The sequence below is a fragment of the Myotis daubentonii genome, chromosome 14, assembly GCF_963259705.1.
Source record: "Myotis daubentonii chromosome 14, mMyoDau2.1, whole genome shotgun sequence".
Classification (NCBI taxonomy): Eukaryota; Metazoa; Chordata; class Mammalia; order Chiroptera; family Vespertilionidae; genus Myotis; species Myotis daubentonii.
In genome coordinates, this window is record NC_081853.1 from 56,536,229 (window position 1) to 56,553,139 (window position 16,911).

At 62.7% G+C, this 16,911-nt stretch overlaps 1 protein-coding gene across 9 annotated transcripts in view; it reads left to right on the plus strand.

The window, feature by feature from the left end:
• ITPR1 (inositol 1,4,5-trisphosphate receptor type 1) overlaps positions 1 to 16,574 on the plus strand; it is a 173,759-nt gene extending 157,185 nt beyond the window's left edge. For all 9 annotated transcript variants that reach the window (XM_059664569.1, XM_059664570.1, XM_059664572.1 and 6 more), the window contains 5 exons: positions 881 to 1,020; positions 1,946 to 2,111; positions 5,126 to 5,286; positions 11,909 to 12,070; positions 15,325 to 16,574. In XM_059664569.1, the coding sequence (XP_059520552.1) occupies positions 881 to 1,020; positions 1,946 to 2,111; positions 5,126 to 5,286; positions 11,909 to 12,070; positions 15,325 to 15,411 (716 nt within the window). In that variant the 3' untranslated portion in view covers positions 15,412 to 16,574. The remainder of the gene's footprint in view (positions 1 to 880; positions 1,021 to 1,945; positions 2,112 to 5,125; positions 5,287 to 11,908; positions 12,071 to 15,324) is intronic.
• The last annotated feature ends 337 nt before the right edge of the window (positions 16,575 to 16,911 follow it).

Sequence of the window (16,911 nt, forward strand, 5' to 3'; positions counted from 1 at the left end):
CCACTGCCTGCCAGGGGCCGTTGTATTCTAAGCTACAGCGACACGGGTGGTGGGGCAGGCGGGCAGGTGGGGGTCACCTGAGAGCTGCTGAATGCTGGGAGTAAGGATGGAACACGGAAGATAGGCACCCAGCCTCATAGAGCAGTGGGAGTATCACCAAGAAGTGACAGCTAAACCAAAACAGCGGCCTATCCGGCGAAGGCGGAGGGGCGGGCATTCTGTTAGAGGGAGCAGCCCGTCTGAAGGCTTGGAGTAGAATACAGCAGGTTTAGGGAGATGTGGTTCATGAGGAAGAAGAATAGCAAGAAATGAAGCCGGCCAGGTTGGCAAAGGGTCAGATCACGAAAGGTCTTACATGTCAGGCTAGGGAGGTTACATTTCATCCAACGGATGACTGGAAGTTGTTGAAAGGGGAGTGATATGATGAGATGTGTGTTTCAGCAAGGCCCTTCTCTCTGCAGCTGGGGAAAGAATGAAGGTAGAAAGGTCACGGCTTTTTTCCTCCAGAAAGCAGTGGGCAGCCTCCAGCATAAAGCTGTTTAGTCAGAGGAGCCGCTCTCGCATGCTGCCAGGTGTAGCCCCTACAACGCCGCAGTGAGGAGCCTGGTGGCCCTGCCCCCAGCCGAGAGGGGAGAGGCTGTGGCTCAGGGTAGGAGCAGCTTCTCGGAGGTCAGACGCCTGCTCAGCGCTGGGCTGGCGTTTACCCCTGAGAAGGACGGGGCGTGTTTAGATTCCGAGGTGGGAGGGCAGGTCTGGCCTGGCTGGAGAAGTGAGCAGGGGGCAGTGGTGAAAACAGAAGTGCCCGGGCTTCAGCCTTTCAGAAGGAGGCGTGTGGCGCCCGGGCCTTCATTTCCTTCTCTCGCTCTGTCTGCGTTCGCAGCGCTGCTCCCGGCCGAGGAGCCTGAGCAGGACAAGGAGCACACGTGCGAGACCCTGCTGATGTGCATCGTCACCGTGCTGAGCCACGGGCTGCGGAGCGGCGGCGGCGTGGGCGACGTGCTCAGGAAGCCGTCCAAAGAGGTGGCTGCGTCCCCAGAGGACCGGGGGGTGGGACGGGGGCGGGGGGGGGGGGCGGGGGCTGGAGCACAGACAGAAGCCACGCAGGCAGCCCGGGAGTGGGGACGCATGGACGGGCAGGGCCGGCTCCTGGGGGCACCTTCTCTCTCCATCGGCCACGCTGACACCGTGCGAGGGGCTGGTCCCCAGTCACACTGGAGTGACCATTTCCTCGGGTTGGGCCTGGCCACCTGGGCACGTTTCCACAACCCCCGAGCTCCCAGGAAGCTCCCTGCCCACGCGGTCCCAGGGCACTCCGAGAATTCACAATTTATTGATTTTATTTTATTTTTTTAAATATATTTTTACTGATTTCAGTGAGGAAGGGAAAGGGAGAGAGAGATAGAAACATCAATAATGAGAGAGAATCATTGATCGGCTGCTTCCTGCACGCCCCCTACTGGGAATTGAGCCACAAGCTGGGCATGTGCCCTTGACCAGAATTTAACCCGGGACCCTTCGGTCCACAGGCCAACTCTCTATCCACTGAGCCAAACCGGCTGGAGCACACAACTTAGACACAGGGTATGAAAAGAGATGCAGTGGTGGCCTTTTATAAAAATATATATTTTTATTGATTTCAGAGAAAAAGGGAGAGGGAGAGAGAGATAGAAACATCAATCATGAGAGATTCATTGAACAGCTGCCTCCTGCACGTCCCACACTGGGGATTGAGCCCTGACCGGGAATCGAACTATGACCTCCTGGTTCATAGGTCAGCGCTCAGCCAAGTGGTTGCCTCCTTAACGCTTGACATCCTGTTTAAGTTCTGCTCCAGGAGGTTGCTGGGTGATGGGGGGGTCAGGGGGCCCCCTGGTGTTGAGAGGGCCCTCCCGCTGCCCGGACTGCGGGGCGGAGGTGGGGCCCGCTGACCGAGCCCTCCTTCCAGGAGCCCCTGTTCGCCGCCCGCGTCATCTACGACCTGCTCTTCTTCTTCATGGTCATCATCATCGTGCTGAACCTCATCTTCGGGGTGATCATCGACACCTTCGCCGACCTGAGGAGCGAGAAGCAGAAGAAAGAGGAGATCCTCAAGACGACGTGCTTCATCTGCGGTGAGCGCGGCTCCGGGGCGCTGCCGGCCTCTGCCCGGCCGAGCGGCGGGGAGGACTTGAAATGCCTGCATCTCGGGGTCTTGTCGCTGGGGTGCCCCTCGGCCCTGAGATTAGGATGGAGCCCGTGCCCAGCTCCAGGCTGCAGGGGGTCACTGTGATGGTATTGGGCCTCTGAGCCCCGTGCCAGGCGCTCAGTGCCGGGCGCTCAGAGCCCAGAGCTCAGTGCCAGGAGCTCAGTGCCAGGCGCTCAGTGCCGGGAGCTCAGTGCCCGGAGCTCAGTGCCCGGCGCTCAGTGCCCGGAGCTCAGAGCCAGGCGCTCAGTGCCGGGCACTCAGAGCCGGGCGCTCAGTGCCCAGAGCTCAGAGCCCGGGCGCGGAGTCAGACCGGCTCTGAGCGAGCTCCCGCCCCGACCTGCACGTCCTCACTGTAGTCAGGTCGCATCTCTGAGCCGAGTGGCTCCCTGTGACCTGGGTGCAGTGGCATGAACCCCTCCGCCTCAGGGTGGCACTCGGAGGAGCTGGCTCAGGTGCCACCCAGGCCAGGACCACACAGTGCGGGTGACAGTAGTGAAGGTCCCCGGGGAGAGGTGCGTGGGCACCAAAGCCATCTCGGTGGCTGCAAGACGTCCATGGCACTGACGTAGCCATGTGGGACCAGGACGTCCATGGCACTGACGTAGCCATGTGGGACCAGGACGTCCATGGCACTGACGTAGCCATGTGGGACCAGGACGTCCATGGCACTGACGTAACCATGTGGGACCAGGACGTCCATGGCACTGAACTAGCCGTGCGGGACCAGGACGTCCATGGCACTGACGTAACCATGTGGGACCAGGACGTCCATGGCACTGACGTAGCCATGTGGGACCAGGACGTCCATGGCACTGACGTAGCCATGTGGGACCAGGACGTCCATGGCACTGACGTAGCCATGTGGGACCAGGACGTCCATGGCACTGACGTAGCCATGTGGGACCAGGACGTCCATGGCACTGACGTAGCCATGTGGGACCAGGACGTCCATGGCACTGACGTAGCCATGTGGGACCAGGACGTCCATGGCACTGACGTAGCCATGTGGGACCAGGACGTCCATGGCACTGACGTAGCCATGTGGGACCAGGACGTCCATGGCACTGACGTAGCCATGTGGGACCAGGACGTCCATGGCACTGACGTAGCCATGTGGGACCAGGACGTCCATGGCACTGACGTAGCCATGTGGGACCAGGACGTCCATGGCACTGACGTAGCCATGTGGGACCAGGACGTCCATGGCACTGACGTAGCCATGTGGGACCAGGACGTCCATGGCACTGACGTAGCCATGTGGGACCAGGACGTCCATGGCACTGACGTAGCCATGTGGGACCAGGACGTCCATGGCACTGAACTAGCCGTGCGGGACCCCGGGGCTGAGGGTTGTTGGTAGCACAGTTACTAAACACTGTATACGTTTCCTACCGGTCAGCCCCCAAATGAGCATTTTTCCACTTAAACACTTAAAGATGTGCTTCCTTTAAAATAGTTTAATGCATTTTCTTTGACATAATTTCCAGAATTACAGAAATGTCATAAGAAAAATACAAAGAGTTTCCATACACTGGGCCCTGGCCGGGCTGCTCAGTTGGTTAGAGCATCATCCACACCAAGGTTGCAGGTTCGATCCCTATAGAGACGGGTGTGGAGCCCAGCCCTCCTGTGGACAGACAGGCCGACAGGGCCCAGGAGCACCCCCCCTCTCCTGTGGACAGACAGGCCGACAGGGCCCAGGAGCCAGCCCTCCTGTGGACAGACAGGCCGACAGAGCCCAGGAGCACCCCCCCTCTCCTGTGGACAGACAGGCCGACAGGGCCCAGGAGCCAGCCCTCCTGTGGACAGACAGGCCGACAGGGCCCAGGGGCCAGCCCTCCTGTGGACAGACAGGCCGACAGGGCCCAGGAGCCCAGCCCTCCTGTGGACAGACAGGCCGACAGAGCCCAGGAGCACCCCCCCTCTCCTGTGGACAGACAGGCCGACAGGGCCCAGGAGCCCCGCCCTCCTGTGGACAGACAGGCCGACAGGGCCCAGGAGCCAGCCCTCCTGTGGACAGACAGGCCGACAGGACCCAGGGGCCCAGCCCTCCTGTGGACAGACAGGCCGACAGGGCCCAGGAGCCAGCCCTCCTGTGGACAGACAGGCCGACAGGGCCCAGGAGCCAGCCCTCCTGTGGACAGACAGGCCGACAGGACCCAGGGGCCCAGCCCTCCTGTGGACAGACAGGCCGACAGGGCCCAGGAGCCAGCCCTCCTGTGGACAGACAGGCTGACAGGGCCCAGAAGCCCAGCCCTCCTGTGGACAGACAGGCCGACAGGACCCAGGGGCCCAGCCCTCCTGTGGACAGACAGGCTGACAGGGCCCAGGAGCCAGCCCTCCTGTGGACAGACAGGCCGACAGAGCCCAGGAGCCCTCCTGTGGACAGACAGGCTGACAGGGCCCAGGAGCCCAGCCCTCCTGTGGACAGACAGGCTGACAGGGCCCAGGAGCCAGCCCTCCTGTGGACAGACAGGCTGACAGGGCCCAGGAGCCAGCCCTCCTGTGGACAGACAGGCCGACAGAGCCCAGGAGCCCTCCTGTGGACAGACAGGCCGACAGGGCCCAGGAGCCAGCCCTCCTGTGGACAGACAGGCCGACAGGGCCCAGGAGCCCTCCTGTGGACAGACAGGCCGACAGGGCCCAGGAGCCCAGCCCTCCTGTGGACAGACAGGCCGACAGGGCCCAGGAGCCAGCCCTCCTGTGGACAGACAGGCCGACAGGGCCCAGGAGCCCAGCCCTCCTGTGGACAGACAGGCCGACAGGGCCCAGGAGCCAGCCCTCCTGTGGACAGACAGGCCGACAGGGCCCAGGAGCCCCGCCCTCCTGTGGACAGACAGGCTGACAGGGCCCAGGAGCCAGCCCTCCTGTGGACAGACAGGCCGACAGAACCCAGGAGCCCCGCCTGTGTGCTCACGGGCCGCCTCCCGCCCTCTGCAGGCTTGGAAAGGGACAAGTTTGACAACAAGACGGTCACCTTCGAGGAGCACATCAAGGAGGAGCACAACATGTGGCACTACCTGTGCTTCATCGTCCTGGTGAAGGTGAAGGACTCCACGGAGTACACGGGCCCCGAGAGCTACGTGGCCGAGATGATCCAGGTGAGCAGCCCGGGTCCCACGCAGAACGCGGCCTCTGCGTCCACCAGCCCTCTCCCTGGACGAGGCCTGGGCTCTAGCCTTTGTTGTCCTCTGCGGTGACCTTCGGAAGCAGCAGTGGGCGGTGCGTCCCCACTTTAAAGGAGGAAACACTGAGGCTGGGGGAGATGAGTGCAGCCACGTGACGGCGGGGGCTTTAACGAGGGGCCACCTCTGCGCTCGGCCTCCTTCCCCATCACGGGTGTTTTTGTTTATTTTCTTTCTTTTGTGTTTTTTGCCTTAAATAAGAGCTGGTCTCTGAGAGGTGCCTTTCGAAAGTGATCGCCGGCATAGTCCAGCGTGGTTGGCTCCTGTGTTTGGACCAGCCCAGCCCTCCTGGGGGACCACATGGTGGAGGGACTGAGTCCCCAGTTAACCTCTGGCTGCTAGGGAGCCAGGCTGCCGTGTCCCGAAGGGGACGCCGCTGCAGGCCTGAGCGCTGTTCTCAGGCAGGGCGCGTGGAGGCACCACGCGGGTCCCAGGCAGCTGTCCTTGGTGGCCACGGCGGGCGGGGGGTGGGTGGAGCGGGGAGGGGGTTGCACATTAAAGGGGAAAGACAGTTCCCCAGAACCACGGCCAGACTTGGGCATCCACGCCCAGGTGACTCATCGCACGGGCGTAGCTCCCTGCGGATCACGCACTGAGCTCCCATCCATCATCCTGCAGCCTGGTGCTGGCTGTTTCTCACGGCCGCGGTAGACAGCGCTCTCACCCCCTCCCTCCCTCCCTCCCTCCTTATCCCTCTCCCTCCTACCCCACCGCCCCCCACACACACACAGCTCCCTCCCTCCCTCCTTCTCCCTCTCCCTCCTACCCCCCCCCCACACACACACACACAGCTCCCTCCCAGGATCCCCCTGTGCTCCCTCCTGTGTTTGTGACCTGCCCGCGGCAGAACCAAGTTGTCAGGGACAGGGAAGCAAAGTGGCAGTGGCCCAGGCCACAGGTCCTGGCGCAGCCCCCGGGTGCTCTGGGGGGTAGTGGGGTGCTCTGGGGGTGGCGGGGTGCTCTAGGGGATAGCAGGATGCTCTGGGGGTAGCGGGGTGCCCTGGGGGTAGCGGGGTGCTCTAGGGGGTAGCGGGGTGCCTTGGGGGGTAGCGGGGTGCTTTCCTTCACACAGGGGAGTCAGGAGCCCGCACGCCTGGAAAAAGCTGTGCTGAGACCCGTGTCAGTTCGAGTCAGAAAAGCCCTTTTCCCTGAAAACAGCTCCTGGTACATTTTCCGGGCAAATCGGTCCCATCAGCAGGTCCTGCCCTGCACAGCCCGGAGGAGCTGTGAGAAGCTTCCAGCAGGGCCTGGCCCCGCCTCGCTATCTGTGTGTGATAAGACGGAAGCACAGCCAGGAAACTGTGCTAACAAGGGCAAAGGTCAGAATGGGAACCCAAAACCAGCGTGTCATGGCCTCTGTTTCTCGGGGGAGCCGGCTGGGTCTTGCACCTTTGACCCCAGCGAGCGAGAGCCTGGCGCTGCCAGGTCTGCAGACGGCACTTTCCAAAGCGGCCGCCCCCGAGGGCCCGGGGAGGCTGGGCGGCTCAGGGCCCCCTGCAGACCCAGAGCTCCTCGGGGTCACAGATGAGAGTGAGGCCGGCGTGCAGGCGGGGAGGGCGGCGGCGGAGGCAGCAGGAGGAGCGTGAACATAAGCGCTCACTCGCTGCGGGAGGCCCAGCAGACAGGACCTGGGTGTGCACCAGCCCCTCCCTCTCCTGTCACCCCGTCTGCTTCACCACGGGCAGGCGGCGGCTGTGATGCGGGGCAGGGACCCTCTGATGGGCGGGCAGGTGGCCGGTGACGGTGATGACGGGCTGGGCTTTATCCTGGAACCTGAGGGGCTGCCTCTTGAGTTCCTGGGAGAGAGAAGTGGCCTGGGCGGTGCTCTCTCGGGCCTCCTGCCCACCTGGGCGGCTCCCCCCTCGCCATGTCCTCAGGGCCCCTCAAGCCCTCGCTGTGGGTGAGGACACAGCCCTCTGCCCTCTGACACGACTCCCAGAATGCACCAGGGCAGGGTTCAAGGACACGGGCGAGGGGGGTGAGGAGGGACTTGGCGGGTGCCGGTGGCTGGAAGCAGCGGCCTGCCCCGCCCGGTGCACTGGAGAGAACTCCCGCCAGGCTCCCACACTCTGCCCTCGGGCCCCACGCACTTCCCAGGGGCCTCCCTCTGTGGTCCCTCCGCCCGCACCTCCCGCAGGAGCGACCCCAGTCTGACGGGAGGGCGGCTGGCGTGTCACAGAGTCTCCCAGGAGCCGACCCTGAGGCAGGGCAGGCGTCAGCGGCTCCCAGGTGGTCCCTGGGCCGTGCACAACATGACGTCGGGAAGGCGGGGTTCACAGCCAGGCATCTCCCCCCTGAGCCTGTCCAAGGCGTGACCTCAGCCCGCCTCCTGCTCCTTCCCGAGTGCAGACCCCATGGGCTGCCCTCCCCCACCCCCCCACGCCCTGGCCCCACCGAGGCTCCTCGGCCTCCACACCGTTGTGGCCTCTTTGCTCCAACTGGCGACTGTGGCTCAGAGCCAGGCCGCGTGCCCTGTGCCGCTGGGGGTGTGGCCCACGAGCCGGACAGACTGCCGTCTCTGGGCCCTGGGGGAGTCCGGTTATTGAGTCCGCGCTCCGGACGCTGTCTCGGGCTGGGAGGACGGCGGAAGACGCGGGTGTAGGTGGAGCCCTGGGTCTCCGACGGGCACACACGGGGACCGGCTCTCGGTTCTATTCTGCGGAGCCAGCGAGCGAGCACAGCCTCTCCCCTGGAGCTCCGTCCACGGGGCAGCTTCCGCGTGGGGGCTCGTGGGCTAAGCAGGTCTGTGGCGGGGGCGGGGCTGCGGTGTGGGAGGCAACCAGTCTCTCTCCATCCTCCCTCTCCTTCCTCCCTTTCACTCCAAAAATCAATGTAAAATATATACTCGGGTAAGGATTTTAAAAAGGCAGGCAGGCAGGCATGGGGAAACTAAAGTCGCCAAAACACCACAGTGAACTCTGGGAACTGGGGGGGCCGGGAGGGGGTCATCTTAGCTGAGACGCCAGGCAGGGAGGTTGCCTAACAAGGGCTGAGCCAGCTGAGGGCAGGTTGGGCCGACTGGTCTCGATCAGGCATCTCCATCGGACCTGCCCGCCCTCGTCCTGCTGCGGTCGCCAGCCCCACCTGCCTCTCCTCCGTGCCCTCCTGCGTCCTCCCCTGGGGGGGCACCTGGGACCCAGCCGTGCTGCTCAGCGGTCAGCGCTGCCTTCTCGCAGCCCCTGGGCCAGGAACCCGCCACCTGGGCCCCGAGTGGCTCTGCAGCGGCTTCTCGGAGGGGTTGCATCAGCGCCGGGTGCGGCCCTCCCTGCTGGCCCGTGACCTCCTGCTCGGGATCATCCGGAACAGCCAGGAACTGGCCTGGGGCGACCGCCGCCCTCCCGGCAGCTGGAGGTTACGTAACGTGGCTGCGGGGAATGTCCTTCCTGCCCACGAGCCGCCCGCCAGCGACGGGAGCAGCTGCGCTGGAGAAAGTGTCTGGAGCCGCGCCCGAGGGCGGACGGAGCTGCCCTGGACGGTGCGGCCGCGGGCCAACGCCCAGCCGCTCTGCCACTGGGGCTGCTCGCGGCACTGGCTTCCTGCCTCCCAGGGCACTTGCCTCCGGGACCTTCCTCACAGCCACGGACCCAGGAGGCAGAGCCGGGGGTCACCCTCCACAAGCAGGAGGGGCCGGACGCCAGTCCTTCCTGCTGACACTGTCGTCAGGGCTGCCGTGGAAACGCACCCGCGACCTGCCGGGATCACGGGTGGGGTTTGGGGCCGGCCAACAAGTTCCACGGGTGGGGTCCTTTTTTTCATTGCTAGACTGTTTTACAGCAGTTTTAGGTTCACAGACGCGCAGAAAGTGCGGCCTTCCCATGCTCCCTCCCCGCCGGTTCCGCTAGTGACCTTTTGTGTCCCTGCGGCGGCGTATTTGTTACAACAGATGAGGCCGCTATTTACTCTGTGACGGGCTGAGCCAGGGTTCACCTTCGGGCTCACTCCGGGCTGTAACGACAGGGTCGGCATCGCCGCTGGGGAGGACGCAGGTCACGGAGGAGAGGAAGGTGGGGCCGGCCCACGAGGATCCCCTCTCTCCCGCCGCCCCGGACACCCTCTGTGCCCGGCCTCGTCACCCCCCCCCCACCCCATCTTCTTCCCGTGTCCGGGGTCGGGACTGGTTCGGTGCAGTGGCTTTCGCTGAAATGCGTGGCCGACACTATAAAGGGCGATGCCGAGCCCCTGCCCACACGTGTCCGGTCACCGTTTCTCACCGGAGCGGCGGAGGCTGCTCTGTGCTGTGGTCTCGGGAGAGGGGGCTGAAGGGGACTCCTCTGCCGCAGAGACGGCCGCACTCACACCAGGCAGGTGGCCGGTCCGCGCATCCTCGCGCTCCCTGTCGGAGCCAAGGAGGCCCAGCCTCTGTCCTGGTCCCCCGCCCTCCCGGCCCGCCCTCACCTCGGCACCGGGAAGCCCCCTTTGTCACCCGCTGGGGGAGGTGGGCAGTCGGTCGCCATCTGAGTTGCAAGGACAGCCTTGCCTGCTGGGTCTTCCCAGGGGCCCTCTCCACGGCAGGGAGCCCGCAGCCCACCCTCCCAGCACCTCTCTCCGCGGCACCTGTCACCCTCAGGCTCTGTCCCAGAGTCTGGCTGTAGACGAACAGGAGGTTCAGCACCCTGTGCGTTGTTTACGCCGTAAACAGCTGCACCTGAGACCCATCTCCCGGTCTTAGAACAGCCCCGCAGGGAGCCTGGGAGAGGACACACTTCCCAGAATGATGAGCCCTTCACACACAATCCAGCTCCCTCTCCCCCTCCCCCTCCCTCTGCCTCTCCCCTTCCCTTCCTCTCTCTTTCACACACACACACCCTCCCTCACTCTCTCCCCCCCTCACACCCCCCCTTTCCAGTCAAGGACAAGCCGAGAGGTTGCGCCGCCCCCGCGTCTGAGGCCTCAGCGTTGGCTCTGTGGGGACTTTTCCAGCTTTACCTAGAAGAGAGCGCACCAGAGCTTAGCGCTGTGGTCAGCCAGCTTCCGGCTGTGGCTGCGGTCGCCTTGTGCTCTGACACAGGAAGCGGCTGTGCCGGGAACCGCTGGCCGGACTGCAGGCCGGGCAGACGGTGCCTAATGACATTGGTATGCTCGGTGCCACAGCCAGGAGGCCGGGGATGCACTGGGGCGGCCAGACCCGGCGACACATGCTCGGGGGACCCAGAGCCGCCCGGCCCCACCCTCGACCACACACACACCCCGGGATGAGTTCACGTATAAACAGTGTCTCGGTTGAACATGACTTTCCCAAAAAAATGCAGCCGAAGCCGAGACCAGGCGGCTTTGATGTTGAACAGACGTAAAGGCGGGATCCTGCCGATGGGCACAGGCCCCGGGCTCTGGCTGCCGGGGCCGTGGGCGCGGGCGGCAGGGGCGTTAGCCCAGACAAGCCGGCGTGTTGTGCCGTCCGAGCTGGAGAGAGAGCGAGCGGGTGCGGTGGTCTCTGCCTTGCACTCGGCACAGGGGGGGCTCCTCACGGTCCCTCGAGACTAGGACTCCGTGCAGAGGGGCTCTGGGGTCAGAGCTACGTGGAATTGAGAGGCAGTTTGGCCAGAATGTTCATTTTTCTTTTAAAATACGTTTTTACTGATTTCAGAGAAGAAGGGGCGGGGGGAGAGAGAAACATCAGTGATGAGAGAGATCATTGATCGGCTGCCTCCTGCATGCCTCCCCACTGGGGATTGAACCTACAACCCAGATACATGCCCCTGACCGGAATCAAACCCGGGACCCTTCAGTCCGCTGGCCGACGGTCTATCCACTGAGACACACCGGCCAGGGCCAGAACTGCTCCTTGATTCTCACTCCCAGGTGCTGCTGGGGGTTTGAGATCTGACTTACAGCCCCGGGGACCCACCCAGGGCCTCAGGTTGGGAACCGCCCGCAGGGCAGGAGCCGGCGGTGCCCGCAGTTGGGCTGTGTGTGTGGTTAGGGGCGAGGCTTCCCAGCTCTGCATTAGGTATTAAGGTTGGAAGCAGGCAAAGGGCAGACCGGCCTGTGCTGGAGGAATGGGGATGGTCCGCGCTCTGTGTCTAGGACGGGGCAGGGGCCCGACATGGCCTGCAGCAAGGGTGACATTTCTCTGAGATCTTGGGTTTTCTCTCTAAAACCTGAGTGTCAGCTGGGGAGACGAGAAGGCCCGGGTGGTGGCGTGACGGCTGCGCGACAGCGAGTGCACAGGTGCCACTGGGCGGGCAGCTGAGCGGAAGGTGGTCGGTTCGGGGGGTGTTTCACCACAACGTTAAACTCAACGCTCATCAGCCCTGTGGTCTGCAAAGATCGGGTTCCCAGGGCAGCACTCATACTTGCAGACCGGGAACCTGTTTCAAAGCCGACTTTCCCCACGTTTAACTTTAAGGAATTCTAGGAATCGAGAGAGTTCCGTTTATTCAGTTAAGAGGGTACTCGGGACCTGGTTTTTAAAACGGCCCGCATCCCCCCGTTGTGCGGCACCGAGCGGGCCTCGCGTGAGGGGGCCAGGCCCCGGTGCTCCGCGGCCCCCGGCCTCGCCTCCCCGGGGTGACCCCACTCTCTGCCCACGCGATTCCAGGAGAGAAACCTCGACTGGTTCCCCCGGATGAGAGCCATGTCCCTGGTCAGCAGCGACTCGGAGGGCGAGCAGAACGAGCTGCGGAACCTGCAGGAGAAGCTCGAGTCCACCATGAAGCTCGTCTCCAACCTCTCGGGCCAGCTGTCCGAGCTCAAGGACCAGGTAAGGAGGGGGGGCTGCCTGTGAGCACGCGTGTCCACGCACCCACACGCATGTACACACCACACACACACCACGCACATACACAGCCCACACACACACACAAATGTGACGAGGGACTCTGTGCCCTCCCATCTCCTCGCTCCTCACCCAGGACACTACGTGCAGCCCCAGGGGTAGGTCTGGGCTGCATTTAAGCCACCGTCCTGGTTCCCTCGTTGGCCAGGCCCCTGCTGAGTGGCTGCAGGTCCAGGCATGGGCCAGGCCCGAGGAGGGGCAGTGGGCCGATGGGCAGCCTGTCGCTGCTGCCCCAGGGCTCAGGTCTGCAGACGGTGCCCAGCTCTCGGCCCGGATCGGCGCTTTGCCCCGAGTGGGGGAGGGCGGGCTCCCCGGCGCCTGAGTCTGCACTGGGCCCTGGTGTGTCGCCCGGCCCTCACCGCCCTGTGAGGCGCCCCCAGAGGCTGCAGGTGGGCGCTCCGGTTTCGGCTGGGTTCTGGGCGCTGCGTGTGCTTTTGTTTTCACGTGTTCTGTCTTTCATGGTTGAAGGACAGGGCTGTGCTCTGATTGCCTTTCACGGTTGACTGTTTAAATTCTTAGTCCTTTTTCTGAAAAGAGCCATAAGGTTTCAGAACTGCCGTCATGCACCCAAACACTGGGAGGCCAACATGGCCATTTGGCACAGCTGAGCGAGCGCAGTGGGCACCTGTCAGATCCGGGAGGGCCCCTGGTGGGTGGTGTTAGCGTCTGTGGGGCGGGAACTGGGTGGTCCTGCCCTTTCTGAGCTGCTGTTGGGAAGGCGGCCGTTGGAGGTCTCCCCCGAAGGCCTCCCCTGCGAGTGAATTGGAAATTGAACTGTTTTTGCCCTGGCTGGTGTGGCTCAGTGGATAGAGCATCAGCCTGCAGGCTGAAGGGTCCCGGGTACGGTTCTGGCCAAGGGCATGTACCCCGGTTGCAGGCTCCTCCCTGGCCTGGGCTCACATGGGAAGCAACCATCAATGTGTCTCTCTCGTATCAATGTTTCTCTCTCTCTTTCTCCTTGTGGCTCCCTTCCTTCCACTCTCTCTAGCAATAGGAAAAGTATCCTCGCATAATGATTAAGCGAAAGTAAACCGATCAATCAATATTTTTTTAAAAAGAAATTAAACTGGTTTTTTTCTCAGAAGATAATCAGGCCACAAAGAAACAGGAGGAGACCAGCGATCTATGGTCGGGGGCTCGATCAGGCGCCATCTGCTTCCATTTAAAGTGCCCGGGCTGGCGTTCAGCACAGCTGCTCTTCGTTGGGGAAAATTGCTTCTTTCAGAGGAATCAGAGGACAGTTTTTGTTACATAACAGACTTTTAATGCAGAGGAGGGGTGCGTCTGGCCCGGGCCATACAAGGCCCTCGAAATCCCGTGGCCTGGCCCTGCCCCGGCACGAGGGCGAGTGAGTGAAATGTCTGACCAAGCAGAGCAGGCTGGTTTTTAGTGGATGATCTGTGTGGCCTGAGAATGATGTTATAGACACGCACGTGGCCCTGGGAGAGGAAGGCCCCCCACTACCCCCCCCCCCCCCCCCCGGTTCAGTGCATGTATCTGAGAATCGACTTCGCAAGGAGAGCTGAGTTTCATGGACCTCGGTGCCTGACGCTCACGTTGTTCGGCGTAAAGAGCCCCACGTTGCCACCAGGGCTGCCGGCTCCTCCTGGCCATGGTGCGGGCCCTGCCCCCCGAAGGGAAAATTCCCGACTGAGACACACAACCAACCAACGACTAGCGAGCAAGGGCCTGTGGCTTATTGTTAAAGGGCCATGAAAGAAGGCATTCACTGGCCAGAGCGCTGGAGACGCAGAAGTGGCCTCGTCACTTAGCTGTTCTTCCGGATCTGGTCCAGATCCCAGCGTAACGGACAAGGGCAGCGCCGGGGTAGCCGTGTTGGCTTAAATCGCTACTGTTGCCGACGGGGGGCTGTTTACAGGGCCAGGAGGCTGGGAACCATGTGCTATTCCGCGTGCTACGCAGCGATGCCGCCCACCCGTGGGATGCGGGCACTGAGTGTGATCTCGTGCACCGTTCACCCCGCAGGGCGTTGGCTGCCTCGCCTCACACTGGCGTGCGGAGCAAGACACACACACACACACACACACACACACACACCCACCCCCCCCCCCGCCTCGGCAACAGTAACGATTTAAACCAAGACAGCCGCCCTGTTCCCCCCCACCCCCCTGGAGAGGGCACTGTCCTGACACTTCCCTTCTCCTCGCTCACCTGGGGAGCCTTCGGGGCCTGGGGGTGTCCTGCGTGTCCCTTACGAAAGCTGTGTGGGCAGCGCCGTTTCGGAAGCGCTGACTCCTGGGAAAACGTCTGCTAAATCGTAACAGAAGGCGTTTCCCAGGGGCCGGGGACTAGGACTCCGATTTGAAAACCATGTTTTCTGTAAGGCCCGCTTCGTTTCCTCGGGATACTTTGTACCAAAAACCAGTCCGAGCAGAAACCAAGGTTTAAGCGTCGACCACATGACAGACAGACACTGTCCTGAGACGTGCACACGACCCTCCCGCTCCCCTGAGGAATCGCCCTGTGCGGCGGGAGAAACTGAGGCAACATCAGACCATGGGAAGCGGGTGTGATGCCAAAGCCCGTTCCTGTCCCTGCTCCGCCCGACTTCCTCGGACCTGAGGGAGCAGAGGCCACGTTAGCTAACGAGCAGGTCACACGCCGTCTTCATGGACTCGGGCGCCCGCATCCAATCCAGGGCTGGGACCAACGGGCCGAGACCCATGTCAGCTAATGCAGAGAGTGAAGTCTGCCCCGAAACCCCGGGCGGACCCAGACACCCCCCACGGGAGAGCCGGGGGGGGGGGGGGCAGGCGGGCTAGGACTGCCTCTGGCTCTGCCGGGGAGCAGGACCCGGAGCCTCCCAGGCCGGGCCGACACGCTCTGCTGTTCGCTGGGCAGGAAGCGTCGCCTCCCGGGGAGTCTGGATGCCCCTGGGAAGGGGTCTGGGAAGCGGCGAGCGCCCGGCCTTCCCGGTCTGTCGTTTCTTGGTGACCGGGCCACAGGCGATGCCCTGAGTGCCCCGCGCACGGCTGGGCCCCAGAATTCCCCACCTGCCGGCGGGCTCTTTCTGAAGCCGCCTGCGTGTGAGAGATACAGTCTGTGTAGAAAGTGGGTTTCAGTACAAACCATAACCACAGAGGTAAACCTACGGTTCGCCGTAGGCGCTGACGCACAGGAAGTGTCTGGGCTGATGAGGAAACTTTCTGACTTTCCAGATGACAGAACAGAGGAAGCAGAAGCAGCGGATCGGCCTCCTGGGACACCCTCCGCACATGAACGCCAACCCCCAGCAGCCCGCGTGAGCGCCGGGCCGGACTCGCCTCCCATCGCCGGCGTGGGGGCGGCGGTCCCCACTCGCCCCGCGGCTCCGGCTGCGTCTGTAAATACTCCGTTTATACTGGATGTACATGATCGCTACTCTCGAGGTTGGATGTACGTATTGTAATTAGAATTGGCGCGGTGACCTTTCATTTGTGCCAAAATATATTAAAAATGCCCTTTTTTGGAAAGGACTCCAGAAAGCACCTGATTTGCACTTGAACCAGAGTATAGATTTAAAGCTATAGGACATGTATTTTGTATTTAAATCTAGACTAGCCAGTATTTATGTTTTTTATAAACTGTGCAATACGGTTACGCGATCACAGTGACTCTGTAGCGCCCCAGCGTCCCGGAGGGAGCCCGCGTCTTAGGAGCCGGCGTGTTCACATTATGTGACAAATGTCTAACAATGCTGCTGCCAAAATGTAGTGCCGGGGCGCGGGGGCCCGGGGGCCGTGCCGCGGGGGCTCCTGTGGGGACGCCGTGGCCGTCACTGGTGGCGTCGGCGCCCCCAGCCTCCCCAGCGGCAAGTCCGCCTTCGTTTTAAGGAGCAACTTCAGCTTCAAAGGCCCTTTTAAGCTTCCAAATGGCTCGTTTAAACTATTTCTTTGCCTAAGAGCTAAACTAGAGGCTCAGACGTTAGCTTGTGAAGTTACTAGACTTTCTTAAAGGGGCCCGTGCATCCCGCTGGCCCGTCGATGTCCGCTCCTGGAGAATGTCGGTGTCGCGCTACAAAACGCGCCGTCGGTGGCCCCTAGGTTATCTGGTCCCCACGGCAGGCGGTTTTCCCTTCGTCTGAACCCGCGTGCGGCGGGGGCTGCGCGGTGTCTCCATGCAGCCCGCAGAGAGACGCAGGGGCTCGTCCCGTGAGCGCTCCGCACTGAGCACGGACACGTGGTTCTAGTGAAAGAGCCGCGTTTTGGTTTTCTTTCTTTGTCACGTGCTTCTCCTGCGGGTGGACGGAGAGTGAGAGAGGAGACGCCAGATCTGTTGCTGAGTTTTGTACCTGGATCTCATTTTGCAAGAGACTCTTCTGCAAAAAAAAAAAAAAAAAGTTTTAAAAATGTGTTGAAAGCAGAGGTCCAGCGAGTGACGCCTGTAAATGCCTGTGTGAGGGTCAGTATTTAATAAACGATGCAGACCACAGAGCGGCTGGTGGCTTCCTGCGGCGCGGGGCGGGGCGGCGGCTGCAGTGATGGTTTGGGGCCGGTTTAAGGCACAGCCGGTTGGGGACCAGGTGAGTCCAGAGCCACTTACCCGCCTGTCCGTGCAGACGCGGCGGGGAGCGCAGTGACCGCCGCCGGGCGCCCAGGCCCTCGCACGCGCTGGACCTCGACGTGGCTGTCCTTCCTGGCCGCGGCCAGGGTCCTGCGAGCCCGAGGGTCTCACAAAGCTCCCCCCCGTCCACAGGGGGACCTGCCCCTCGTGCAGGCCGGGCTGGCTCGTGGGGCTCTCCTCACCGTCCCCCTGGGCTTTGGGAA